Source organism: Diospyros lotus, chromosome 15, assembly GCF_014633365.1.
Source record: "Diospyros lotus cultivar Yz01 chromosome 15, ASM1463336v1, whole genome shotgun sequence".
Classification (NCBI taxonomy): Eukaryota; Viridiplantae; Streptophyta; class Magnoliopsida; order Ericales; family Ebenaceae; genus Diospyros; species Diospyros lotus.
Window position 1 is genome coordinate 32,753,711 of NC_068352.1, and position 27,175 is coordinate 32,780,885.

A 27,175-nucleotide genomic window follows, 5' to 3' on the forward strand; every position below is an offset into this window, starting at 1 on the left:
GGTTTTATTGGACCCACGGTAGGTGCCAAATGTTTCTTCTGGCCCAAAAGGATGGTTGGACATGAGCTTGTAGCGATAGGGAATAGACTTTGGTGATCGGCACGGCGGGAGGTGGCTGACACTTGCAAGCTCTCCAATACTCAAGCAAGTAAGAGATTAAAATAGCAGAGTATCAGTAAGATAGAAAATAACATACTTCGACATGTGATCAGGTTGGAATATATAGAGAAGTAAGGAGACCCACTTGTGTGCATGCCTGTTCTAGAGTTGTAGGGAGATGGGATTGAATAGTCCGGCGCCAACAAGACTCCATGACGGAGGTGTGGTGTTGACATGACCTACAGTAAATGCCGATAGGATTGGTAGTAGGCGCGAGAGTGTCAGAGTGTGACAATGATGATGATGGTCGTTGCAGGCTGAAATTGGGTTGAGATTAGGCCATGGGTTGAGCGATTTTTGGGCCTTTTAAACTAGGTCAAGCCTGATCTGACCGATACGATCCATCTTACAATATGGTAAAATCATAATTTTGGTCTTGTTAAGCAATCAATCGAGTGATTGAGTTAGGGTTAGCACATAAATTTGGGATTTTAAGGGTTATGGGGTATAAGTCGAAAATCAAAGTGGGTTTCCGCATTTCAAAATGGTGTCTTTGATTTTGTACTTTTCTCTTCATTCATAATAATAAAATTAATTTACGAACCTTAGAAAGTTTTTTTTTTTGTAATAATTAACACTTAGAATTATATTTTAGAGTTTAAGATTTAGGATGTCATGTGTAAATTTGAAATGCTAAAGTACTAATCCTTAGTTTTAAGATTTTATTTTAAATTTAAAACTATTTAAAAGAGATAAACAATATTAGTTCAAATAAAATATATTGGCACATTAAAACTTAAGATTGTAAATGAGTTAAATTGCTCGCGAATAGTTCAGCGTTTAATGATTAAGTTCATGAATAAGTAGGGAATAAAATATTTTTTTTACTTTTATTTTAATAGTATTCTTTTGAATAAATGTATAATTTTTTTTATCTCTATTTAAAACATTATTTTTTAATTAAAGATGCTTAGAGATGGATTTGGAAACAAAAGTTTTCTATCTATATGCTTAATTTGGGTTTAATCTCAAATCTTTTTGTTTATTTTTTATTTGTCAATTTGTGAAACATATTCTAACGCACCGTCGAATCTCAATTGTCTCCACCATCCATCCCCTTTGTTGTTAACGTTGCTTCCGCCATTCACGTCTCTTGTCGTCGACACTTCCTTTTTGTCATTCTCATCGTTCATATAATCCTACTTCGTCATTTTTATTATCTCCACTACCTATCTCCCTTACTCTTGGTGTCTCTTTACCATGTTAAAAGAGTTTTACCCTAATGTATTTAGTTTTTAGCATTTATATACTTTTGTTAATTAGTAAAATATGATACATTTATTATGACTATTTTTATTAATTAATAAAATATTTTTAAAATATGATATTTTTATTATTAATTAGTAAAAATAATAAAATTTTAAGAATAAATACATTAAATACACTTTAAGACACTTGCTAGCAAAACCCTTAAAAAAAAAAAATCTTATTTTTAATACCAAATTGTAGTGCCTTAAATAAAATAAAGAAAATAGGCTGCAAAAATCTGGGCCATGGGCCATGGCCCAATAGCGACCTCCATTCAAAGAATCCAATCAAGATATTGGTCGAATATGGCAACTCATGTGACGTGTCAAGCAGCCATTGCCTGAAAATAGTCATCTGGCAACCACGTCGTCGCTCTCGATAATATCGCCAACTCCCAATTGGATCGGGTTCCGCTCGGATTAAAAGCCTCCGAACCGTGTTTGGGGATACACGCAATTCTCACAATTCTTCAGAAACCGGATTCCCTCTAGGGTTTCAGATCTTCATATAGGATCTCCAATTCCTAATTGGATCAGGTTGCTCTCAGAGTTTAAAGCCTCACGCGCAACCATCGAAGTTATTCAGAAGCCGGACTCTCTCTAGGGTTTTGGATCTTCTCGCTCTTCGTTTAATCAAAGGTTTGGTTCCTAACCAAATTCTCTCTTTACATTCGATTGAAGCCGTACAGATCTGTAACTTTGTACGCGTGTGTAAAATTGTTGATAATCTGTTGTTTTATCTATTGATTAATTCACTTATTGGTTTTTGTTTAATCTGATAGAAGCATAGTTTTTTGATTCGACAATCTTAAGTTCTGAAGATAGGAACTTGATTTGACAATCTCAAGGTGTTTCACACGCAACCGTCGAAGTTATTCAGAAGTCGGACGCTCTCTAGGGTTTTGGATCTTCTCGCTCTTCGTTTGATCAAAGGTTTGGTTCCTAATTAAATTCTCTCTTTACATTCGATTGAAACCGTACAGATCTGTAACTTTGTACCCGTGTGTAAAATTGTTGATAATCTGTTGTTTTATCTATTGATTAATTCACTTATTGGTTTTTGTTTAATCTGATAGAAGCATAGTTTTTTTATTCGACAATCTCAAGTTCTGAACATAGGAACTTGATTTCGCAAACTTGGTTCCTGTGCCGTTATACCCTGGGAAACTTAGATATGTACGTGAAGCTAGGGTATGAATTTGAAATCTGAATTGTCTGGTTCGATTGGAAATCAAAGTGTGCGTTTGTTTGCGCATGTATTTGGAGGTGTATATGATGTATTAACTGGTTAAAAGTTAGGGTATTTAACTGTATTGTGTTTTTCAGCCATAGTCATTGTTAGGCTCCTCTTTGGCAACCTCCTACATTCTTTGGAATTTGGTGCCACCTATCTGAGATTGAAGGTTGACTTCAAGATTAACCTGGATGAATTTTGATTTCAGGCATTTAGTGTCAGGATTTAAAACAGATAACTTAAACCCAAAGAGTTGAATAAGTTTTACTCGTTTGTGAATAGTTTTAACATCAATTAAGTTTTTTATTTATTATTTATTTTTCTAGATTTTATAGGTTACTGGTTGGCCTGTCAGAGAATATAATATGTACAAGGTTTTTTGTTTTTTTGGGGGCGTGTTGTGGGTGATGGAGGAATGGCATGACTTACTGTGCTTGTTGACAGATAGTAAGATATTGCTATTGCTACTAAAAAGATTTACAATGACATATATCGGACTGTAGAACCTTACATTTACGATGAAATATTCCTTGCTCCTACCATTATTGCTGCTGATACTCTCTGAATTTTAAGTTTCCTTTAATAGTCAAAAAAGACATTATCTTGAACATGAATGCAAGGTTTACTGTCTCTTTTTTGTTCTTTGATTACATTGTCAAATTCCATTGCTATAACTTCCTGGTCATATAACTGTATTCTTTTCGAGCAATATCATTCCTTACCATTTGTTTCTTGCTGCTTCATCTGGAATCCAGTCATAACTTTTGACTATTGAGATGCATGCTTTTGTACTTCTCTTGTTAGAAAAATTTAAAAATGCAGTTTTTTTCCTCATCGATTTTTGAAAGAAGATATTGTTTAACATTTTGTCTTTTCAAATATTTGAAGAATTGATTTAAATGAATTGATGCAACTTACATGTTGATATCAAGTGTTGTTTTTGAATTTTTGATGTAGGTTGGATTGGTTTAGTTCGTGGAAAGCAAGATGGGAGGTGGTTTTAGGGTGCTTCATCTTGTTCGACCATTTCTTTCATTTCTGCCTGAAGTTCAGAGTGCCGACAGGAAAGTTCCATTCAGAGAGAAGGTCATATATACCGTAATTTCTCTCTTCATTTTTTTGGTGTGCAGTCAACTCCCTCTGTATGGCATACACTCTACGACAGGTGCAGATCCATTTTATTGGATGCGTGTCATTCTTGCATCTAATCGTGGGACTGTCATGGAACTTGGAATCACCCCAATTGTGACATCTGGATTAGTAATGCAACTCTTGGCTGGATCCAAAATCATTGAAGTGGACAACAATGTACGTGAGGATCGTGCCCTCTTGTAAGTATAATCTGCCTCATCTCTCTCTGTTATCCTACTTGGAAATGACTATTTCTTCTTATAGTTTCTTCGTGTGTAGTCTGCGATTGGTTTGGTTCTTATGTTCTGATTCAATCTTTGCATCGCATATCCTGACTCTTTGACTTAAATTTGAACATTCTACAAATTATGTAGATTTTATATGCATGGATAACATGCTGTGGGTTCCCCCTCCCCCCCCCCCCCCCCCCCAAAAAAAAAAAAAAAAAAAGAAAAAAGAAAAAAAAGAAATATGTTTACTTATCAAAAAGAATAAAAGGAAAAAGGAAAGAAATGCAAACACACAGCCATAAATGATATTTAAGAAGAATGCTTAGTATTTATTTTACCTATGGTGAGATAATTTTTAGATTTGATTGATCTATTTGCATGATTAATGATTTGGTGAAAGCACTAAAATTGTGAATTTGCTCTATTTTTCTCTATTCTTCTCCTTCTACCCGTCTTGTTAAGTAAAATATATATTTCCCTCTGAATGACTATAAAAATTAAAATCAGAATGGTGATTATTTTAGGTTTTGCTCTTGTTTTTGATATTCATAGCACTGTACCTTTCAGAAGGATTCTACATTACTCTATTTGGCAGGTTGGATCTTGACTTAATAATATTAAGCCGATTGTTGTTTGATTGTCATGGTTCACTAAGCCTTATGGGTTTTAATGTGAATTAATGTTTTTTTTTAACTGCAAGAGAAGCATATTTATGCTTCTTGTATCATTTCTATTCTGTCTAAGCATTCTTTTTTTCTCTCAGAAATGGTGCACAGAAGTTATTGGGCATTCTCATTGCTGTTGGGGAGGCAGTTGCATATGTTCTGTCAGGAATGTACGGTAGTGTTAGCCAACTTGGAGTTGGAAACGCCATTCTTATCATTATCCAGCTTTGCTTTGCTGGTATCATTGTGATATGTTTGGACGAACTTCTTCAGAAAGGATATGGTCTAGGCTCAGGAATATCCCTATTTATAGCAACCAACATCTGGTAGGGTACCATGTCTTTTTCCTTTTACTATGAATAGCAGTTTCGATGGTGTTTAAGAATGTGGGGTGGGGATGGGGAATGGAGGTCCTTGGTCCATTTCTGTTCCAGGTCTATAATTAGACACTTATTGCTAAAGAATGTTGTTTTCCTGGTGCAGTGAGAACATCATTTGGAAAGCATTCAGTCCCACCACAATTAATAGTGGGCGTGGAGCTGAATTTGAAGGTGCTGTTATTGCTTTGTTCCATCTACTGATAACTCGAACAGACAAGGTTCGTGCACTCCGGGAGGCATTCTACCGGCAGAACCTTCCAAATGTAACAAACTTACTTGCTACTGTCTTGATCTTCCTCATTGTCATCTACTTCCAAGGGTTCCGTGTGGTTTTGCCTGTGAGGTCCAAGAATGCCCGTGGACAACAGGGTTCATATCCCATCAAGCTGTTCTACACCTCTAATATGCCTATAATCCTGCAGTCTGCCCTTGTCTCCAATCTTTACTTCATTTCCCAGGTAGTGAAATTTTCTTTTGTTTTTTATCCCTATTGTTTTCATAAGTAGGGAGTCTTTTTCTTCCCTGATATTGATATTGTTTTCAAGTGCAAGAATCAGACCCATCGTCTAGTGCAGTATTAATTTGTGGAATTCCAAGCTTTAATCTTAGTCTGCTAATTCGGATACAGAATGATTTTTCCTGCCAAAGAAGTACTTCCTGATGTGATTTGATCTTCGTTTTCATGCAGTTGCTTTACAGGAAGTACAGTGGGAATTTCCTTGTGAACTTGTTGGGCAAGTGGAAGGAATCTGAATATTCTGGTCAGTCAGTTCCTGTTGGCGGTTTGGCATATTATATAACTGCACCATCAAGGTTGATACCCCCCTCCCCCTTGTGACATCTCTGTTGCTCATGGCTTGCTTATCTGTCAGTGGGAAATTACACTCGCCTTTGTTACTCTAAACTAATGTTCATTCGTAATTTGCAGCTTGGCAGACGTGGCAGCTAATCCTTTCCATGCGCTATTTTATATTGTGTTCATGTTGTCAGCTTGTGCTTTGTTTTCTAAGACTTGGATCGAAGTATCTGGGTCCTCTGCTAGAGATGTGGCCAAGCAGCTCAAGGTATGGCTCATATGTGATCTATGTTTTATTGTTTATTCAATTGCTGATAATATGAGAATTTGTTAGGGCCCCCCGGTTCACTTGATTTATCAAAGAAGGTCCAAGGGGCAGTGATTAGGGGCAGAAGTGTAATAAGCTGGCCGGCATAATAGCCAGTCATGTGCATAAGGGGTAGAGTAGGGAATCGCTGTGTAACAACCCAGCTATTGCATAATAGAATTCGGTTAAGGTGTAGAGTGAGGAATATGTATGGGGTGGGGGGTAGAGAGGGGATATGCTGGTTTTCTGGGAGAGAATTTGGGAGAGAGAGGGCCTTTCGAATGCCCCCGGTATTCTTGTTCTTGGCTGGAAAGTTTGATAGCCATTGATATTTGATTGTTTGGATTTACATCGGGGATCCTATCAATTTGGTATCAGAGCATTTCGATCCTAATGGTGAACTTGACTGATCCAGTCGGTGATTTGGAGATGAGGGTGGAAGGTATTCAACTGGGAGATGATGCCATGAGGAGTGCGTTTCAAACGATGGAGAGACACCTAACGAACCTGCTGGAGCAGTTCGTGAGGATGCGAGCGAGATGGGAAGAACAGGAGCGGGCAAGCAAGAGCAAGGGGAAGGACGGAGATTGGCCATATGAAATTCACCCAGGATTCCGAGGTGACGCCTGGAGTTGGAGTGGGCCGAGGGGTGACGCCTGGAATTGATAGAGGATTGGGTGGAAGCTGGCGACAAGAGGTCCGCAGTCAGAGGCTGGAGATGCTCGTGTTTGAAGGAGATGACTCGGATAGTTGGGCTATTCAGGCTGAGCGATACCTCCTTGTGGCCCAGCTGACAAAGGCTGAGAAACGGGAGTCTGCGACTCTAGGTTTCGAAGGAGAGGCCATTTTGTGGTCCCAGTGGGAGCGAAGGAGACAAAGAGAGATTCATGTGGGTAAGAAAGCAAACCTGAAAGACGAAGCCATAGGGTGCCGCCATCGCGTCTCTGCTCAAGCAATGGCGAAGAAAGGGAAGGCGAAGAAGAAAAAGCCGGTGACTAGACAACCACAAGGTGACGGCAAAAGCGTCAAGAAGAAACGCAGGAAGAAGAAGAAGCTTCAGAAATACCAAGCTCCAGTCCCAACCAAAGACACCGAGATGCCAATTCAGTCCGATTCGGACGCCGGCGATGATTCCTCCTCCGGTGAGACCAAGCCCGAGAAGATCCAGAAACTTCTCAAGCCCTACACCAAGTACCAACGGATTAACTTCCTTGTGGGCGCCGCCGTGCCTGACGCTTTCCTCATTCCTCTTCACTCGCCTTCGCAATGCTACGGATCGCGACATATCTCGTCGCAAGCTCGTCGTTTATGGCCTCACATGGGACACGACGCGAGAAACCTTAGTCTTTGCTTTCGAGTCATACAACGAGATTGAGGATTGCAACGTCATCTTCGACCGGGTCATGGGCAAGACCAAGGGTTATAGCTTCGTCCAGTTCAAGACGAGACGGGAAGCAGCCAAGGCATTGAAGCAGTCGAGGAAGAAGATCGGGAATCTAATGTCAAGGACGACGGATCTGATAACGTCCAAGGAGAGCATCTTGTCGAGGAATGGGGCGCCATCAACAGACCATGTTGTTTGGGAAGATGGTTTGACTCTTAGCCAGGTTTCTCAAAATTTCTACATGGGGTTGGTTGATAATGGAGGGCCCCCCATGTATTCTCACCATCATGAGGGGGTGGGTGTCTCGTCCAAGCAGGTCATGATGGTGGAAGGGCAGCTTGTTTTTAGAAGTCTAGGGCTCAATTTGCATTCTCTTGTGGAGCCCAATGGTATAGACCCAAAGATCTTAAATATTGATGGGAATTTGGGCATGAAAGATGTCTACAAAGGATTGGCTGCTATTACTCTAAGAAACTTGAAGATGGCAATTATATCGCGCACTGCTCAGGGGCATGGTTGGCTAAGACCTGCAATTGGTGTTCTTGAGTTTTCGCAAGCTATTATCCAGGCTGTTCCTCTCAGTGCAAGGAAGACAATTGGGGGATTTGGCGAACATTGCACCTTTTCTGCAGCCGCCTCATTTTAGTGAGGCTATCATGAAAATGCTTGCCCGTAAGAAGGTGTGGACATTTCAAGAGCTACAGGATGACTCTTGAAGAATGGTTTGAGCTGCTTATTCAAGTAGCTGGTTTCTCTGTTGCTGAAGTGCAGGTTGTGGAGAAGGTTCTTGAAATGATGCCTGCCTTGACACTTGAAGTTACTTGCGAGATTGAAGGGGAGGAGGGCATAAAAGATGGTGATACTGTCACAATTCATGCTTGGGTGACGCTGAAACGTTCCAATGGCTTGATTGGTGCCCTCCCTCACGCCCCTTGCTATCCAATTCCCAAGGAAGAAAGTTTCTGGTTTCTGCTTGCAGACCCCAACTCAAATAATGTCTGGTTTTCCCAGACGTTTGGGTTCATGGACGAAACTACAGCTATAACTACTGCTTCGAAAGCAATAGAGGTGCTCATGCAATGGAAGGGGCTACCCCCATTGGAAGCTACTTGGGAGCCTTACCTTTTGATCCAGCAGCAATTTCCATTTTTTTTCCACCTTGAGGACAAGGTGAAAGTTGGGGGAGGGAGTAATATTAGGCCCCCCCGGTTCACTTGACTTATCAAAGAAGGTCCAAGGGGCAGCGATTAGGGGCAGAAGTGTAATAAGCTGGCCGGCATAACAGCCAGTCATGTGCATAAGGGGTAGAGTAGGGAATCGCTATGTAACAACCCAGCTATTGCATAACAGAATTCGGTTAAGGTGTAGAGTGAGGAATATGTATGGGGTGGGGGGTGGGAGGGGTAGAGAGGGGATACGCTGGTTTTCTGGGAGAATTTGGGAGAGAGAGGGCCTCTCGAATGCCCTGGGTATTCTTGTTCTTGGCTGGAAAGCTTGATAGTTATTGATATTTGATTGTTGTTTGGATTTCTATCAGGGATCCTATCAGAATCATTGCACGTGACTTGATAAATCTTACTGTAGTGGGTTCTGAATAATTCTTTCATGTAATTCGCAGCTTCCTTGTGGTCTTCTCATATAGACAAATTATTTAAATAGCATTTCACACATAAACGTATAAAAGAAAAGGAATAAGATCCAAGGCATGAGCAGGAAGCAAATGACTGAAGTAGATTGTATAGTTTTATGAATTGAGATTATGCTGTGATTGAAAAATACGTGATCTATTAAACCTGTAAACATTGTAACTATATGCTGCTGATAGTTTATACGCATTGGAATATTTAGTTCTGCACTGCAGGTGAGAAATGATATCTGCTATAATTCTACAACTTCTTAGGCACATAGGTGATAGAAATTTAGATTTATTTTAGGTATACTTGAGAGTTTTGCACTTCAGGTGAGTACATCAATATTAGATTAATTTAGGCGATGCCATAAAGATATCAAATTTTCCAGTGTTAAGTTAAATTGATATGATGTCATGCTTTGAGTTGTTGAAACAAACTTTTTGCAAAATAAGGGGTAAGTCTGCGTACAATGATGACCCTGACTCTTTCAAAGCATAATCTGGTGCACTAGGGACACATTTTCTAACTAAATGCTAAATTTTGATGGGTTCTTTCCATTTTGGTCTTTGGTCCTCTCCTATATTTCGGCAACCATATTGGGGTGGTTACTGAACAAATTTAGAGAACTTTGGGATTGATATCCTCAGTAATAGGATTGAAAAAATACCAACTGCTCCTCACTAAATTCTCGGTTACGAGATGCTATACATTAATTCTACTTATCTTCTATCTAAATTTTAGGGAATTAAAAATCAAACACAACAACAGATGAGGAGAGAATTTTTCTCCTACTTGAGCTTCATCTCTTCCCATTTCTTAGGAACAGCTGGGGCTTTATCTTCTCTTATTTAAACTGGTCATTTTTATCTGTAATCGGAATCTATCTTCTTCTCCTCTTGCCATCGTGAATTCCTCCTCAACAGTTACTAATACAATTACAAACTGATCTAGCTTATTAAAGCACAATACACACACACACTGACACACATCATGATGTGGCTGAATCAGACTTTTGTGATAGATTGAAGAGGAAGAGAATAATTCGACGGTAGGGATTCATCAGTCTTTATTCAAATCATCCATCAGTCTTTATTCAAATCATCAAAATTTAGTCTCTGATTTCATCATAAACTTATTTATAGGCTGAAATCCCAAGTAAAAGAGAAAACAGAGAAGAGAGAAGAGAAGTGTAAAACAGAGAGGAGATTAAGATAGAGAAGAGAGCAGTAGAGAGAGGGAGTTTCTGAAATACTGATTACATTAACTGCCTTTCACATTCAAGTACGCACGTATATTTGTTCAAACATAAAATAACAAACATGCCCACAAATGCTAGAAATTATAGAGCAATCCAATCACAAATGCATCCTCTTATCCTTAAGATAAATTATAATAACCAGTTTTCCTATCACATCATTTCATTGTGTTCCATCATAGTTTATTCCCCCTGAGAATTTTTTGTACAGCTCTCACATATGTTCTGGTTAGTCATCAATGTTTGAGATCGGTTACAAGTACAAGTCAATTGGGCATGCCCTGTTATAAGTAGGAAACTCCACAATGGTTTTCAAGTTCTATTTACAATATCCTACAGATATTTCCACTGTAGCGTATTGTATGATATGCTACAGTACAGTGGCAGTCATGTATGATATCTGAACTACAATTTTTTTTCTTGCTTCATCATATCTGAACTACTCTTTATAGTTGTTAGCATTTAATTACATAGAATAAGACCCTATCTGAAAAGATGATTATACATGTAAATAAGTATTGATGTTGAGTTCTCAGATATGATTCCTAGGAAAACATCGTGTTACTCTATGTTCATGTGTAGTCACGCTTGAATTTTTATCATTTCATTTTCTGATACGGACGCTATCAAACTATCAGGAACAACAAATGGTGATGCCGGGCCATCGGGAATCAAATCTACAGAAGGAGCTGAACCGTTACATACCCACGGCAGCAGCCTTCGGGGGAATGTGTATCGGAGCACTGACAGTTTTGGCTGATTTCATGGGAGCCATTGGTTCAGGAACAGGGATTCTGCTTGCAGTCACAATCATATATCAGTATTTTGAGACATTTGAAAAGGAGAAAGCTAGTGAACTTGGTTTCTTCGGTTTCTAGGCTCCTATAGTTCTGCTGTCCAGTAACGGCTTAGTCTGTGTCCTCGACGAGCTTCCGTGACCACCCTACCCTTCAGATTTGCTGAAGCCTCAGATTGATTGTCGCTTCAATACTAATTTTTCAAATTCGAGTGTGTCTGATAGTCTTTCTTGACCTCTCTGCCTCGTAGGAATGATACTGTGTGATAGTGAAAGTGAAACGTGCTCCACAACGTAGGAGCTTTCTGTTCTCTTTTATGTTTATTTTTGGTTGAAATACGAATTGCTGACTTTAAATTCCTACTCTGAACCAATTGTAGACGTATGTTTCTTATCTTCTCTTCGGGTAATCTTTACTTGTGTCTATATCCTATTCGGAAAGGAATGGTAAACCATGCATATTGATGCTTGCTCGTGGTAGAAACGTCGTAATTTATATATTTTTATGTAATTTATATATTTTTTTGTGTAGTTATTTAGATTTTTGGTTATTTTGGTTATATTATTAGATAATATATTTTTGAATAATTTAATTTTAATACTTTCAACTTTTTTTCACGATAATATGAATTTTTAGTTGTTTTGATTCACCCTTGAATAATGTATTTTTGAGTTAATTATATATTTTAAAAATATAATTAAAATAACAAAAATGTAATTGGATCATGTATTGATAAAGTATGTAATTGATTTGAAAATACATGGTTTAGATATGTAATTAAGATAATGAGAAGTTTAGTTTATTATAAAAAAAATTAAAGTATTAATTAAAATAATAAAAAATTTAAACGAATTTATAAAAAAGTAAAAATATAATAATTAAATTATGAATTTAGCATGGCAGCAATAGTTGATATGCCTCTCAAAACTTGTAAAGAACTATACAAAGGTATATGTAGCATTGGTCCAACCATAAAGTCATATATGTCATGGCATAAGGCCTTTCAAATTAAATCGTCTCAAAATTTTAAAATTTATAATATTTATTTATTTTTTAATAATAAATATTTTATTAAAAATTAAATACAAAACATTATAAATATTTTATAGTTATTGAATTTTAATTTTTTTTAATAAAATGATGAAATATTTTGTATAAAAAAATATATTATTTATTTTTTTATAAAAAAAATAATACTTAAAGCCTCAACAAATCTTTTTTGCCTAGCCCAACTTCGATGGGCCGGCTCTGGGTATATGGATGTGGAGGTTAGCTGGACGAGTACCGCGTGATGAACTTTTAGCTGTCTAAGCTACGCCAAACATAGGGCAAGAGGATCTGAGTTCTTCTGCTAAAAGTAGGTCTCTTATCACATCAGTCTTTGTGTGTGTGTGTGTGTGTTGTCATCCAACTTGAGTAAAGAGTTGGCGAGTAGGGTTCGCATGAAAAGGTGAAAGACCATCTAAAGTTGAGATGGCAGACTGTTGCCTTTCGTCCCCACATTCCTCTTCACTTGCCAGATGAAATAGTCCACAATTCTTAATAAAAAGTTTTAACCCTGAGTAATTAAAAGAAAGAATTATAACTTTAGCTTAATATAATTAGGGGTTCTTAAATTATTAAAAAATATATTCTTTAACCCATCAACTAAAATTTTGAATTATTTCCTCATTCAGTCATTTTTTTTCATTACCTTTAACTCCTTAGTATTAAAGTATGAATTAGATGCGAGTTATAATCATGTGAAAATGATAGATGCATAAGAAAATTAAGGCGATATCGGTTGAAAATTAAAACAAAAAAATTATACTCTCAAACTTTTGAGTTTATCCCACCGCTAGCTTTCCACCCCTTAAGTCTGTTATCAGATTCTGTTCCACTGGCCTCCATGATTTTTTCGTTGGTATCAATTATTCTTAGTTGTCGTCATCGCGAGGACTAAAACTTTTGAGTATTATTAAGAAGTCAATAAATTTTTTTTTTTAATTTCAAGTAGCTCATTTTCCTTTCTCTCTCTTTAATATTCAAACCCTAAAATCAGTGCAACGACCACCACCACCACCGCCCATCCTACTTTGACCACCACCACCATCGCAATCACCAATATGTGGGGAATTAGTTTTTCGTATTTTTGTGGTTATTATAAGGGATGATGTATAAAAATTTAGTCTGATATGCATAAATTAATTTGACCTATTAAAAAGATTTAATCTTTCTTGTCACCATTAATCGAGCTATTAACTTTTAATTAATAAAAAAATTTAGATAAATTGAACGAAATAATATATAAAGATTTTAGTTAAAAAATTAAAAAAAAAATCATATTTTTTAATAGTCTAAAAACCCATTATCCCATGTTCATGCTTGGGATTGGACTTAGACTATCTAAAGGATACCAAATAAAGTCTTTAAGGCATTTTGAATTATTAAGACGTTAACATGGACTATTTTTGTGGACTATTTTTGTGAGAGTGCCTACCGCCCAAAGCATGGGGGAACCCAAATTTCAAATTTCCAATTCCATGGGGCCCTTCCACCCTTTGGGGTCCCAGTGGACAAAAAATATGTGGAGAAGAAGATTATAGGACCCCCTCAAACTATTATAACTAAAAATAAGACAAAAGCTAGACTTAAGAGGGTTTAGGTAATTAGTCTTGTTTAGGGTCTCCCTTAGACATTTGGAATAGGAAAGGATTGTCACTCAATTCACTTGTAGTGCTGCAAATATCATCTTCTCTTTATAAAATTGTTATATTATATGGTATGACTATTTATTATTATTATTATTATTTCATGTCAACCAAAAGATTAATATTAGTTTATTAGTGGATGAAAATTTTCGCTACTAATGATATCGCGTTATGAATATTATTTTATTTGTAAATAGGCTCGATATTTTTTAATGGTTTTATTTTTTAAGAAAACCAAATTTATGTGATCTAATGACTAAATATATTGAGAATAATTAACCAAAATTCAAATTTTTGTAATTCTTAACTACTATTAGTGTTGTCGTTAAAAGAAAATAATAAATTTATTTATTAAAAACGTGAGCTATGTTTTTGGTAGACACTTTAATCTCCTAGAAATTGGGGGTGTGCAAATGAATGGCTCGATTATTAAGCTGACCAAAATGCACTAATCGATTGAAGCAAAGTTAGGAGCAAAATCGAAATGAACCGACTAATTAACCCTCAAAATTGATTCAAATTGAAGAAATGCAAAAAAAAAGAAAAGAAAAAGTAACCAATAAAAAACACACAAAATCGAAAAAAATGACATCATTTTATAAATATTAAAATAATATCATTTTAAAATTTAGCATGTTTGATTAGTTCACTTCATTTAATTAAAAAACTCAACTTTTGAGAAAAATTAGTCGAACCAAATTGATACAAGAAAAAGATAGAATTGAACCGACAAATTCGATCTGTTTGGTTCGAATAATTCAAGTAAATTAAACTTTTACTCTCGAATTATGCATTGCATTTGAGCATACTTTTTGTTAGAACTTTTTGCCTTTTAGTGAGCTTTTGTTCATAACGCTCAAGAAAGAAATAATAAAATTATTTTTTTATAATTAAAAATTAAAATTAAAATTATAAAATAAATACAATAATATTATTTGTTAACTACACGGTATTTATTTGGACTATCAAATAGGCTAAGAAGATATTAATACATTGTTCATAACATCAAATCAAATGTAGAATTAACTCAATTTTAGGTCTACACCAAATTATATCTTCCTCTAAATTTTATTTAAAAATTAAAAATTCAACTAACTATCAATTACCATCACGTGAATCTTTATTTAAATTATTTTATTTTTTACTCACACAATACAACCCGTTCTTTTAACAATTAATGAAGGTAATTAATTCATCTACTAATCAATCTCAAAACACAAAGTCTAAATACGACTCGTGAATTAGTAAGGAAGTGGCACGTGATTCAATCCTAATGAGTTGATCTAAAAATCACTTGCAAAGTGTCTAAAATTGCCACATGACAAGATCAGGTGCCTCGATCATTAATAAACAAGACTCAATCGTTATGAGACTCAATTGCTATGACTTGGGGATTCGGCACCATGCCTAGGGTCACATCTCAAATGAGGTTGTCAGCGAAAATCACACTCGACCTATCATTATATAAACTTACGTTGCACGCAAACACTTTATAGGAGTCGTTTTCCCGTTTTCGAAATGTTTCTAAAACGTTTCATATTCTCGTTTTGAGCCATATTTATGCTTATTCTTTTAGAAAAAAATATCCGATTTCACGTTTCTATTTCCGTGCAACATAAATACAAACTATATAGAAGTTCTCAATTCTTTAGTGACAGATAAATATTTAGTCATTTCTTACTTATTTACTCTGCCCCATTATGTTATTATCATACTTTAAATCTTAAATATTAAATGTGAATAAATAAATGGAATGGAAGATTTGGTCGTCGTCAATGGAAACGTGGAATGTTAGGTAAGATAAAACCCTTTAAAAGACGATTGTGGAAAGATTTCCCACAAACATTGTGTGTGGTCATGGAACCTTAAAGCTATATATAGCCTACGCATATAATGCATATATATATATATATTATTTATTATATACACAAAACCACAAGTATCATCTTGTTCTTTGGTAGGTCTGGAGGTCAATTCCGGGGGATTTTTGAAAACATCAAAAGGATTTGTCTTGAAAGAATATTTGTTATTTGTTAAAAAAATGACGAATCCCGTATCGCAATGTCTCTTTCATTCACAACTAATATAAAGATAATGTATGTTCTCTTATTCAACTTAGATCTAAGAAGATAAGTTAACTAAATTCAATTATCGATAAATTTAACTTCCGTCGATAAAACTTGAGGTTTATCTCAATATGGCCCAACAAATTCACTACTAACTCTTGGTCCGAAGAATTCGTCGCTAGCTCGAGAATTTTAGAGATAACTTTGAGTACTTTGACTCCCTTTGGCTATAACTGGAACTCTTACATGTAAGTTATTTGATTCATAAATATTATATATATCTCTATCACTCGATTTATATTAACTTAAACGTTAAATATTATACTATAAAATTAATCCTATCATTTTTTATGAATATTTACATTGAAATAGACTTTTGTGAGCGATCCCAATCGATTATCAAACCGACTTAATAACCACACATTACCAAGCCATATATAATTACATTAAATACTTTTCGGACAGAAAGTTAAAGGGAGAAACGTGGTGGGATCTTTGGGCTTAAAATACAAGGGAGAGGGTCCCAATTGATGTGAAAGATAATGTCACGGCCACATCTCACGTCCCCTTCGTATGGTCTTTGCTTCACCGCAATTGCGATCGAATATACATATCTTTGGAATTTAGTTTGTGCGGACCACTCTTTTTTTTTATATTTTATCAATTTATTTTGATCATGACTTGTTATTGTCAAAATATAATGATAAATTTATTTTTAGTGGAAGAGTATTTCGATCGGAGCCTACAAATGACCTACAAAGAAGAAAATCGATGAAGGACACAGGTGACCTCCCGCACGACCCCTCTAATATTTAAGTCAATATTTTGGTTTGATTATAAAATGTAGAGAAAGTAAAATTGCAATCAGTACAGAGTTTTGAGCATATTTCAATCACATGAGAGTTTTTTTATTTATAGAGAGAATGATACTTGAAAAGTCACATTCTTCGACAAGAGTATCGAATGCCCTTTTGGATTTGTAGTCGAGCACATGGGATGTTAGTTTGACTCATTTTTCACGGTCTCGTGTTCATAATATCTAGAGATTAGGTTTCTCAAGGTTTTTAAATCTTCCATAAGTGTCTCTCGCATTGTCTGGAGAAAGGCTTATAGACTTGGGTGTCTCACGAATGTCTCATAAACAAGGGATTTCTTATGACTGAATAACCTATGAAACTCTCTTGAAAGGGTCCCTTGATGACAGCAAGAGAGACTTCTAAAATAGGTTACTCAGGTCTCTTAATGTAAAGTCAATCAGACCCTCGGTCTGAGGTCACTGTCACTCTAGTCTCTTAATCTCTGGTCTCTCAGTTACTCTATCAATATAATTTATCGATAGGCTTGTGAGCATTTTTTTTTTAGTCAATGTAAGAACAAATTGACTTTTTGGTTATCATGATTGTGCGATTACTCTATGTTTACATATTGAACTGAGTTGATTGAAATAAATGAATCAATTTATCGATTGGTTCGGTTCGGTTCGATCTCTATATTAAAAAAAAAAATGAAATAAACGAATCAATCGAAATGTCAAAAATGACGTCATTTTTTGCACTTTGTTACTTCAATTTTTTTTTTATTTTTGGTTTTTCCCTTTTTTTTTGTCAGTTAAGTTTTTTTAATTTTTTTTTATTTGTTCGATTTGAGAATCTATTCAGTCAATTCGCTTTACTTTTTGACACAAGTTTGACCTATTCAATTTGAGCAATTTGTTCACCCCTACTTACAAGTATATTTCCTTTGTATCAAAAGGAGTTTAATACGAAATAAATTAGAAATTGAATAAATTTATCGATCATGAAAAATAATTCTCAAATCATACCTATCAAATAATTACACACATAAGTTTATAAACCTTTTGAGGTTGCACTGATAGTCCACCCCATACGTTTAGGAGTTTGGGTTACCACAAGGTTGTAGGATTGAATTCTACCTCATTAGTTTGGGAGTTTGGGTTACCACAAGGTTATAGAATTGAATTTGTTTATGTGTTACTATCAATAATCTGCATATATCTGTGGGGACAAGGCTTAAGTTCTGACCTAAGACTCACCTAGTCTAAGGTGCGGCAATCCGTATGTTTTTGAAAGGGTGAGACAATACTAACCAAAATTGTATAATCGAGAATTTTTCATATTTTTTATATTAAAAAATTATATTTAAAGAACCCTAAACTCTAATCACAACAAAAATAACACTGTATTCTCTACTATTTTGGTAACCAAGTTAAGGTTAACCAAATAATTATTTAGTGTGACTATCATGGTTTAAATATGGCAAGAAATCAGAGGTCTCACTCAAAAAAGGGCAATCAAGACTAATAGGGCTTGTTTGTTTGTGGTTTGTTTAAATGAGAATATGCCGCGTCAAAATAGAAGGATCACTGATTGATGGATCTCAGGAACCATACGAAGCTTCTCCTCATAGGATCCACGTAATCCAATTACTATGGCATGTCAACAATGCTATGTTGACTAACATAAATTGTGAAAATAACATATTAGGTTAATCATTCTATAAATTATAGATACAAACTAACTATTTGATGATGGATAAGATCGATCACCAAAACTTGTCACGATATATATATGAGCATTTACGGGGTTGAGCACCCGACAACATTGTATTTGTTGGGAGAGAATGATGTGGCAAAATGTGATTTGTCACTCTGAATGGTAGTTTAGTAATTTTACTCTTTTAGGGGATCTATTATCGCCATTTTAGTATTTTACTATTAACTATTAAAGTTATTTGGATTTCTAAAAGGGGATTGTGTATCATTAACTGTGGTTTTCATTTAAAGTGTAAACTTGGTTTTGAAATTCTTGAAATTATATTTTTGAGTTTTTAAGGTGATTTTAATTTTATAAGATCGAACTTTTTTTTTCTTTTAAGGAGTTTTTTCTGGCATAAATTATCCAACATGCGTGTTATACAAAAGTGATGGTACTGCTTTTGTCTTTTTATAATGGACAAATTAATTGAATCAAATCACAATAAATACTCTTGACGTTTTAAAAGTCGTTTGGACACCTAAAATGAGATTGTGTTGTTGACCGTGATTTTCATTAAAGTATAAATTTGGTTTTGAAATTCTCGAAATTTTGTTTTTGTGCTTTTAATGCGATTTCGATTTTTTGGGATCGATATTTCCTTCTTTTATGGAGTTTATTCCTGCATAAATTGTCCGACATGTGTGTTATTCAAGTAAAAAAGTGATCAACCGCTTTCGTCTTTTTATAATAGATCAATGATTTAAATTAAATTACAATAAATACTCTTGCCGTTATCAAAGTCATTTGGATTTTTAAAAGGAGATTGTGTATAGTTGACTATGAATTTCGTTAAATTGTAAAATTGATTTTGAAATTATCAAAATTTTATTTATGAGCTTTTAATGCGATAACGATTTTACGGGATCAATATTTTCCTTATTTTATGGAGTTTCTGCCTGCATAAATTATCCGACACGTGTGTTATACAAGTAGCAAAGTGAACTACCGCCTTTGTCTTTTTAGAATGAACGAATTACTTAAATTAAATCACAATAAATACTCTTGACGTTATCAAAGTCGTTAGAACTTCTAAAAGTAGATTATGTATAGATGATTGTGATGATCATTAACGTTTTTTTGAAATTCTAAAAATTTAGTTTCTAGCCGTTCAAAGAGATCCCCATTTTATAGGATCGATCTTTTTCTTCATTTAAGGAGTTTCTTCGTGAACAAATTATTCGATATGTTTATTATACGAGTAGAAAAAGTGATATATTGCTTTTATCTTTTTAAAATTGATGAATTATTTAAATTAAATTCTAATAAATACTCTTGACATTTTATATATTTACAATTTTTTTTAAAAACTTTTGTTAAATAAAGTAAGAAAGGATGCATCAAAGTTATGAGATAAAAGCCAAGGATTGCTAATCTAAAGAGACAAAAATAATTTTTGTCCACATCAAATTTATCTAACGTAAATATATAAGAAAGGGTAGAGAGGTTCGTATCTTTTTGTATTATCTATATCAGATAAATATTATGTCACACGATACAGCCAACGGGACCATTTCGTTCAGAGATTAGGAGTGGTAGCCACCCCCCCCCCTCCCCCAAAAAAAAAAAAAAAAACATTAATAAAATAAATAAAAATCCAACGGCTCCGAGTCTGCCAATCTCATCCTCATCTGGAATGGTATCATCCGAACCAATCGACAAGCGATAGGTGAGCCCTTTGACGTAGAATGGTAGTTTAATGCGCGTCGAGTTGCTACGTGTCAATCGCGGACAGGTGATACGGAGCGTCTACGGTGTGACGGCATACACGCTAGCAGACCGCCACATTGAGAATTGCGAACCGCTCATTTGTCCTGCACACATCCACCCGTTCAGACCTGCGTTGGATTTGCGAATTCTCATTCGCAAATAGTCAAAACTGCCCCCAACTGTCCCTCCCGAAAGTCCATCCGTCATGGTCTCACCGTCCTCGTCGCTTTCCGTAAAACCTCCCACATACGGGGCTAAAATAGGAATTTACAAATAAGAAAATTGACTAATCCTGGAGCGAGCTTTTTAATTCCCAATGCTTCTGCATTCGGACATTTTCCCAATTCTGGTTGGTTTCGTCTTCTTCTCCAGCTCTCGCCCCTCTCTCTCTCTCTCTCTCTCTCTTGTGTACGTTACGAGCTCGGCCGGCCAGCCTCATTCAGTCTCTGCTTCAAGTTGGGAGACCATTCAGTCTCGCAATCTCATTCGCTTCAAAATCAGCAACTAAGTGTTTTTGCTTTCCCCGATATGGACGGCCATTGAAGAGTTCGATCGAGCCAGGTCAAAGCCATTTCTGCTAACTTCATAAGACCCTAAGATTTTTCTTTCCGTTTACCGAAAACCGATCCCATTTCGAGTGATTTTCCTTGCCAGCAGAGACTGATTCGACGTTCTTTTCTGGGAAGATTCTGATCCGAAGCTTCAGCTTAAAGCTCCAACTTCCTGGCCGTTTTCGCTTTCCAGGTTTTCCCGCCGTGTTCGTCGGTCCAGAGTTAGAATCGCTCTCTTCGCGAGGTAACCCAAACAGACCACAAATATGTTATTGTTCTTTTGTTTTAAGCCGCTTCGCTGATTTTTGAAGCGTCTTTGTTCTTGTTTTAGGTCGCAGAGGAGTCGCCATTAGAGGTGGTTCGTGCTTACTCTGTTGTATTGAGATTCACGCATGATGAGGAGAAGCTGAGTCACAGTACATCGGATTATTCCTCGAGGTACGGTAATTCCTCACGTGTTATCGAAATTACCGGTGTTTGATTCTCCTATCAGCCTCGTTCCTGCCTCGGCGATCGTCCGATTTCGGACTCGTTGATTGAGCAGAGAGGAGACGGTCATGGTAACTCGCTTCAGTTTGGTAAGCACGAGAGGACGAGCTGGGATTCGGTGCGGTAGTCCCCACGAATCCCTTGCTACGTTGGGCAAGTCACGTGTCCCGCACGTGATCGGCTCTGCAATCGAAGTGAAATTGTCCATGGGGCCCCCCCCTAAGGATTAATATCCGCCCGATTGTGGCAGAGCCGTTGCCCCGGAGAATCAAACGGATAAGAACTGGCTAGCCGCGTTTAAACACAATCGTGTTAAATGTGTACGGGGGGGTATTATTACTATTATTATTATATGATATTTTTTATACGGAATAGTGGGCCCCTGTTCTTACTTTTTACTGGGTGACACGTGTCATTGTTGGTCACGGTATGATTTTCTAGACGGCGTAAATGGATGGACCAAATGGAATCCAATGATGTGTGAACCCACCTGGGCTCCCCTTATATTTTACCAACAGCTGATTTGTAAACCAAATTGGACTCCTCGCTGCTGCTTTTGTTTTTTTCCCACTTCTGAAGATAGTCCATGCATTAATGGCATTTTGGGATAGAGTCAATTAGGGCAATTTGTCTGGTAATTACGGACGTGAATTGGGGCTTTCATTATTGTCCTGTCAAATCTTGGCACGGGCAGTTGAATATTTAGGTAGCGGTTCGGGATTGGGAAATGCTATTTAAACACCCCAAGTTTAAATAGTTGAATGTTTCGTGGAGGATTGATGCTAGTGACAGCATATAATGTGTACTTTTAAACCATTGGCTTGAAGGCTATTTAAATTTCATTGGCATATAGTTTCTTAGGAAGGACGTATGTTTTAACATTGGTTTTTCGCCATTTATAAGATTGTTTTTTAGTTAATGTTTTTATATTAAGATTGGGTTTATAAAAACTTAATGGTGTAACTGTTGTTTGTATGGCGCTTGCTTAAATGTTTTTTTTTTCTTTTTTGGGATCGTTTGTTATTGAAAAGTCATAGATTTAAGTTGTGGAAAATGCGTCTTTCCATAGCAATGGTAAACCTTGCTTGTATTCAGCCTTCGCAAAGCGGGGAGCCTAGTACACCATTCATGATAATATCATGAAGGCTTGGAAAATTCAGTTTTGGGGGAAATTTTGTTTCAAAATCAGGATCCTAGTGTCACTTTGATTACGGGTTCTGTTTGATTTTTTTGGTGAGATTAGTCGAGGAAATAAATTGGAATTTTAGGAGGGACTGGTGAGGTAGAATCTATGTAGCAACCCCATCTAGTGGAATTAAGACTTGATATGTATGTTATTGTTCTTGTAAAGTAATGCGCTGATGGCGTTTCCATACAGTTATAACTCTTCTTATCATCTTCTGTTCCTTCTTTTACCTTGGATTTAAAATCCACTTTACACCTGCAAGGGGAAAGCAAATTGGAAACTATCAATGGCAAAACAAAAAGAAATTCTATATGCTTTTCATGACCTCGGTCTAAGAGTTAAAGCAAGCTGCTTTTCTCTTTTGTTGGAGCACACTCATCATTGTCATCACTACTTATAACCACAATATTCCCGTTGTTACTTCTTTAGTTGTCTATTCTGGTAGCTAAGATTGCTCAAAAATATTCTTTTGGTAGCTAAAATCACTCAAAACCTCCTGGTCAATCGTTCTTTACCATCTTCTTCTTGATAATCATTTTTTGGTTTTAACTCTTTTTTGGGTAGATGGATTCCGTTGACCGGACATCTGTGACGCCAAGCAAGAGCCGATTGGCACGCACAATTGCTAAGGTTTTTCACATTCGAGCTGTGACCGGTGTTGCCCCTGTTGATGGAAATCAGAAAACCAAGTCTTATGAAAGGGTCAAGGTCGTTGATGATGTGAGTTATACCAATTCTGAGTCATTTGATGAGGACAATGAAAAGCTCCGGCTTAGGGCAGCTACAGATGCTTTCTTGGCCAGATTGTTTGCAAGCATGTCGACCGTCAAAGCAGGATATGCCCAGTTGCAGTTTGCTCAGTCTCCTTATGATGCTGATGGGATTCAAGCTGCTGATCAGATGGTGGTGTCGGAGTTGAAGAATTTATCCGAGTTGAAGCAATGCTACCTAAAGAATCAGTTAGATGATTCTTCTCCTGGAAAAACGCAGATGTTGGCTGAACTCCAGGAGCAGAAGAGTCTTCTGAAAACCTATGAGATTATGGGAAAGAAACTGGATTCCCAGCTTAAGCTCAAGAACTCTGAGATTACATTTCTTCAGGAGAAATTGGCGGACGCAAACAGGGAAAATAAGCTCATCGAAAAGAGACTGAACTCAAGCGGGTTGCTGTCTGTTCCCGACACTCTTCATCTGTCAAGCTTGGGTCCCAACCACTTCGTTACTGTTCTTCGTCAGACGGTCAAATATATTCGGACTTTTGTGAGGTTGATGATCAATGAAATGGAACTGGCAGGGTGGGATTTGGATGCAGCAGCCAGCGCCATTGAGCCCGGTGTCAAGTATTGGAATGCAAACCATAGATGCTTCGCATTCGAGTCCTTTGTTTGCCGTGAAATGTTCGATGGTTTCAACTATCCATATTTCTCTCCTGGGAAGGGATCTTTGCCCGAGCAGCCGAAGCTGAAACAGCTCTTCTTCAACAGATTCACAGAGTTGAAGTGTATGAAAACAAGGGAATATCTTGCTAGAAAGCCCAAATCATCACTCGGAAAGTTCTGCACTTCCAAGTATCTGAGCGTTGTTCATCCCAAGATGGAGTCGTCGCTGTTTGGAAACCTAAGTCAGAGGAATGTAGTTAAGTCTGGTGAACACCCGGAGACCACCTTCTTCGCCACATTTTCTGAAATGGCGAAGCGAGTTTGGCTCCTGCACTGCCTGGCCTTCTCACTCGAGCCCCAAGCTTCAATCTTTCAAGTGGCCAACAAGTGTCGCTTCTCTGAAGTCTACATGGAAAGCGTGTGCGAGGAACCCTTCTTGCCATCCGGCGGCACCATGGAACCAGCAGTGGCGTTCACCGTGATTCCAGGCTTCAAGATTGGCAGAACCGTTGTCCAGTGTCAGGTATACCTCTCTTGATCTCGAAACTCTCAGATGAACCGATGATCTGCAATTCGATCAGGGAGGAACTGTCATCGATATGGGGGGGTGTCTTTAACACCATGGTTTGAACTGGAGACCAACATCAATATCAATATCGTCAAAAACTATATTTATCTTTAGAATCACAGAGAATCCATAGAAATGGCTTTGCGGCTTGTGTTGTGGGTTTTCAACGTTCAACTGGGCCTTTTGTCTCTCTTGTTTTGCGGCCATTTTCACCACCGCCTGGAACTGTTACTGTGGGAAGTTGACGACGATGATGATGATGATGATTTTATCCTGTAGTTGTCGAAGCCTCACCTAATTTTGTTAATATTAGGCTGGTGGTGGGGGGAGGAAACTCTTTTCGCTTAGCTTTACTCTCTCTCTCTCTCTCTCTCTCTCTCTCTCTCTCTCTCTCTCTCTCTCTCTCTCTCTCTCTCCATATATATATATTATAGAAATGCTTGTATTTCGAAGTGCTTCCATAGAAAAACTAAAATCTGGACTTGCTCAATGTCAGCGCTGTCGCTGTTTCAACCAAAAATCCCCATATTTTCAAGTTTGTGTGCCATTTCGGTTGTAGATTGTTTGTAGAAGAATTTCCTTTCACCCACTGTCCCATTACAATTTATAGGTGACTGATCAACTGCCTGCCTGCCTGCCTGGTAGCCACCTACCCACCCTGCAGGGATTACAATTACTATAGCTAGTTTCAATGCATCGCCAGCTACTAAAAGGGTGGACACCATCTGGGCTTACCTCTCTTCTAACCTGTACACCATGAACTTACAAATGCTATGATTAAGGCGCAGAGAGTCATCATCTTTCCCTTCGCACAATCGAGTATTAGGAAGTCCTTGTGGGCCATTTTGCAAAGAAGCAGAAAACTGCCATGAAACTCAAGTAATTGTATAGAAAGGAAGAAGTATTGAGAGATGATTCTCTTCACTAAACTCTATTAACTCTTACAGGTATTTATACAACTATAGCTAACTTTAACAACCATAACAAACCATAACAACCAAGTAAACGAACGTATCTGACTATGAGGAGGAAGGAAAGAAGCATAAATGACAGTTATGCCATTCTCCCAGGTTACTCGAGTAAAGGCCTGCTTGTGCGCGTCACTCAAGTAGTCTTGGGTGCCTGTTACTCGGGTAATGAAGGTCCGACTGTGGCAGTTATTCTCTAAACATTCTATCAACCATTGGTCATGGCTTTTAAGTCATTTTGTATTTATTTTTAACTTTTTTTTTTAATAATGTTACAAGTCATAACTGATAACACGTGATGTCTCTTCATTGAAAGAGATGTGATCATATATCGATGTCTCTTCTACCTATAACCTCTCTTCCAACGAGGATGGCTATCATCAAGACATGACTATAGCATTGCTCTAAATTCTTTATAATAATATCTATTCTTCCCCTGTCGCAATAAATATGATAAAAGATGTGCATATATATATATATATATGAGGGGAAAAAACCTTTTTTGGGGGGGGGGGGGAGGGGGGGTTGTTGTCATGTGAGATCAGGGCCCATGAATTATACAACCAAGTGGCGTGAAGCACATTGCAAGACAGAAATAAATGGTTAGGGACACGCAAGAGGATGCGATTGTGTGGTGGGTCTGCATCATCCGATTGTTAATCTGGCAATTGAGCATTTATTAGTAAGAGGAGGATGGTATATATATACCCAACTGTTTAGGGTATTAAAGCTCCAACCACCTTTCCTTTTCTAGCAAAGGTGTTGGGGTCTACAACGACTGGAAGGTCTTATATCTGCTTCATGGCTGTTGGCGCCATCATCCAGTTCTTGGTACAAAGGGCCCAACCTTTTTTAATCACCACATATTAGCAAAACATTAATGGCTTTACTTATGAAAATTTAACTAAAATATTATTTTAATGGCATTTTTTATATACAATTATGTAAAGATATTATTTTGATTCGCTTATAATAAAGGCTTTCAACCCAAGTCCAGCCATGGGCAATTTACAGGCCCAGCAGGGGCACGTCTGCATGGTTTGGGCAGGCTTTTATAGTGATAGAAGGGTTGTTCTTGTAAGCCCAAATGGAACTTAAAACCCACAAAATCTGCTTGTTCCAGAGATCTCAAAAATGGAACTTAAAACCCACAAAATCTGCTTGTTCCAGAGATCTCAAATGGGTTAGATTGGGCCTTTTAAATAGTCCACCCACCTCGTTTTACATCTCTAAGCAAAGATGATCCCTCCTCCGAAGCTTTCACAAGCCCAAGGTTTGCAGGTTAGGGCAATTGGTCAAACTTGTTTGTTCGAGAGATGTCAAATAGGTCAGATTGGGCCTTTTTAAATAGGCCACTCCTCTAACCTTTCACAGGCCGAGCTTTGCTGGTTAGAGCAATTGATCAAGCACGCTGCATGCATGCCTTCTTCATCCATTAGTACCAATTCTCCTTCTGCTAATAACCCAAAAAAAACATTCTTCTCCTGCAAGACTATTAGCAGGTAGTACTCGAAATCGAACTCTCTACATATATTTTGTGGGATCGACTACATAAATTCTCTATTTACGAGAATAGTTGATATATTTTTTAAAGATTAGTAAAAGTATTGATAAGAATATAGATTGAAAATGCGATATTTAAAAGCTTTTAGATGTCAAAAAATTAATTATGATTGGCAGTTTTAGATATCGAAAACCCCAAAATAATTTTTTTGGGACTTATATAGCTTTATTTACGAGCACTTTTATTTATTTTTAAAAATTATATTGATTATTTTTGAAAAATTATTCTCTATGATG

The 27,175-nt window shown here is 36.9% G+C and overlaps 2 protein-coding genes and 1 pseudogene across 5 annotated transcripts; all 3 read left to right on the forward strand.

Annotated features, from left to right (window-relative positions):
- The first annotated feature begins 1,836 nt into the window (after positions 1 to 1,836).
- On the forward strand, positions 1,837 to 11,609 carry LOC127792025 (uncharacterized). Of its 3 annotated transcripts, none has more exons than XM_052322307.1 (8): positions 1,837 to 2,045; positions 2,189 to 2,339; positions 3,598 to 3,971; positions 4,765 to 4,992; positions 5,150 to 5,504; positions 5,735 to 5,859; positions 5,975 to 6,110; positions 11,058 to 11,609. In XM_052322307.1, exons 3-8 carry the CDS (start codon positions 3,628 to 3,630, stop codon positions 11,295 to 11,297), a joined length of 1,428 nt encoding a protein of 475 aa, XP_052178267.1. In that variant the 5' UTR covers positions 1,837 to 2,045; positions 2,189 to 2,339; positions 3,598 to 3,627; the 3' UTR covers positions 11,298 to 11,609. The 3 variants fall into 3 exon arrangements, with proteins under 3 accessions (XP_052178267.1, XP_052178268.1, XP_052178269.1); XM_052322308.1 differs by having other exon boundaries at positions 2,228 to 2,339; XM_052322309.1 differs by having other exon boundaries at positions 2,255 to 2,339.
- On the forward strand, positions 6,118 to 11,051 carry LOC127792024 (uncharacterized; annotated as a pseudogene).
- Positions 11,610 to 20,618: 9,009 nt separating the features above from the next.
- LOC127792231 (protein GRAVITROPIC IN THE LIGHT 1) lies at positions 20,619 to 24,897 on the forward strand. 2 transcript variants are annotated; one of them, XM_052322675.1, is made up of 4 exons: positions 20,619 to 20,795; positions 20,892 to 21,029; positions 21,117 to 21,223; positions 23,025 to 24,897. In XM_052322675.1, exon 4 carries the CDS (start codon positions 23,025 to 23,027, stop codon positions 24,375 to 24,377), a length of 1,353 nt encoding a protein of 450 aa, XP_052178635.1. In that variant the 5' UTR covers positions 20,619 to 20,795; positions 20,892 to 21,029; positions 21,117 to 21,223; the 3' UTR covers positions 24,378 to 24,897. The 2 variants fall into 2 exon arrangements, with proteins under 2 accessions (XP_052178635.1, XP_052178634.1); XM_052322674.1 differs by having other exon boundaries at positions 20,619 to 21,029.
- Positions 24,898 to 27,175: the final 2,278 nt, after the last annotated feature.

Excerpts from the sequence above, each read along its gene's own strand:
- LOC127792025 (XM_052322307.1), top strand. The coding sequence starts at position 3,628 with ATGGGAGGTGGTTTTAGGGTGCTTCATCTTGTTCGACCATTTCTTTCA. Across the intron at positions 4,993-5,149 it reads TTTATAGCAACCAACATCTG|TGAGAACATCATTTGGAAAG; the intron begins GTAGGGTACCAT and ends TTCCTGGTGCAG. Across the intron at positions 6,111-11,057 it reads ATGTGGCCAAGCAGCTCAAG|GAACAACAAATGGTGATGCC; the intron begins GTATGGCTCATA and ends TCAAACTATCAG.
- LOC127792231 (XM_052322674.1), top strand. The coding sequence starts at position 23,025 with ATGGATTCCGTTGACCGGACATCTGTGACGCCAAGCAAGAGCCGATTG.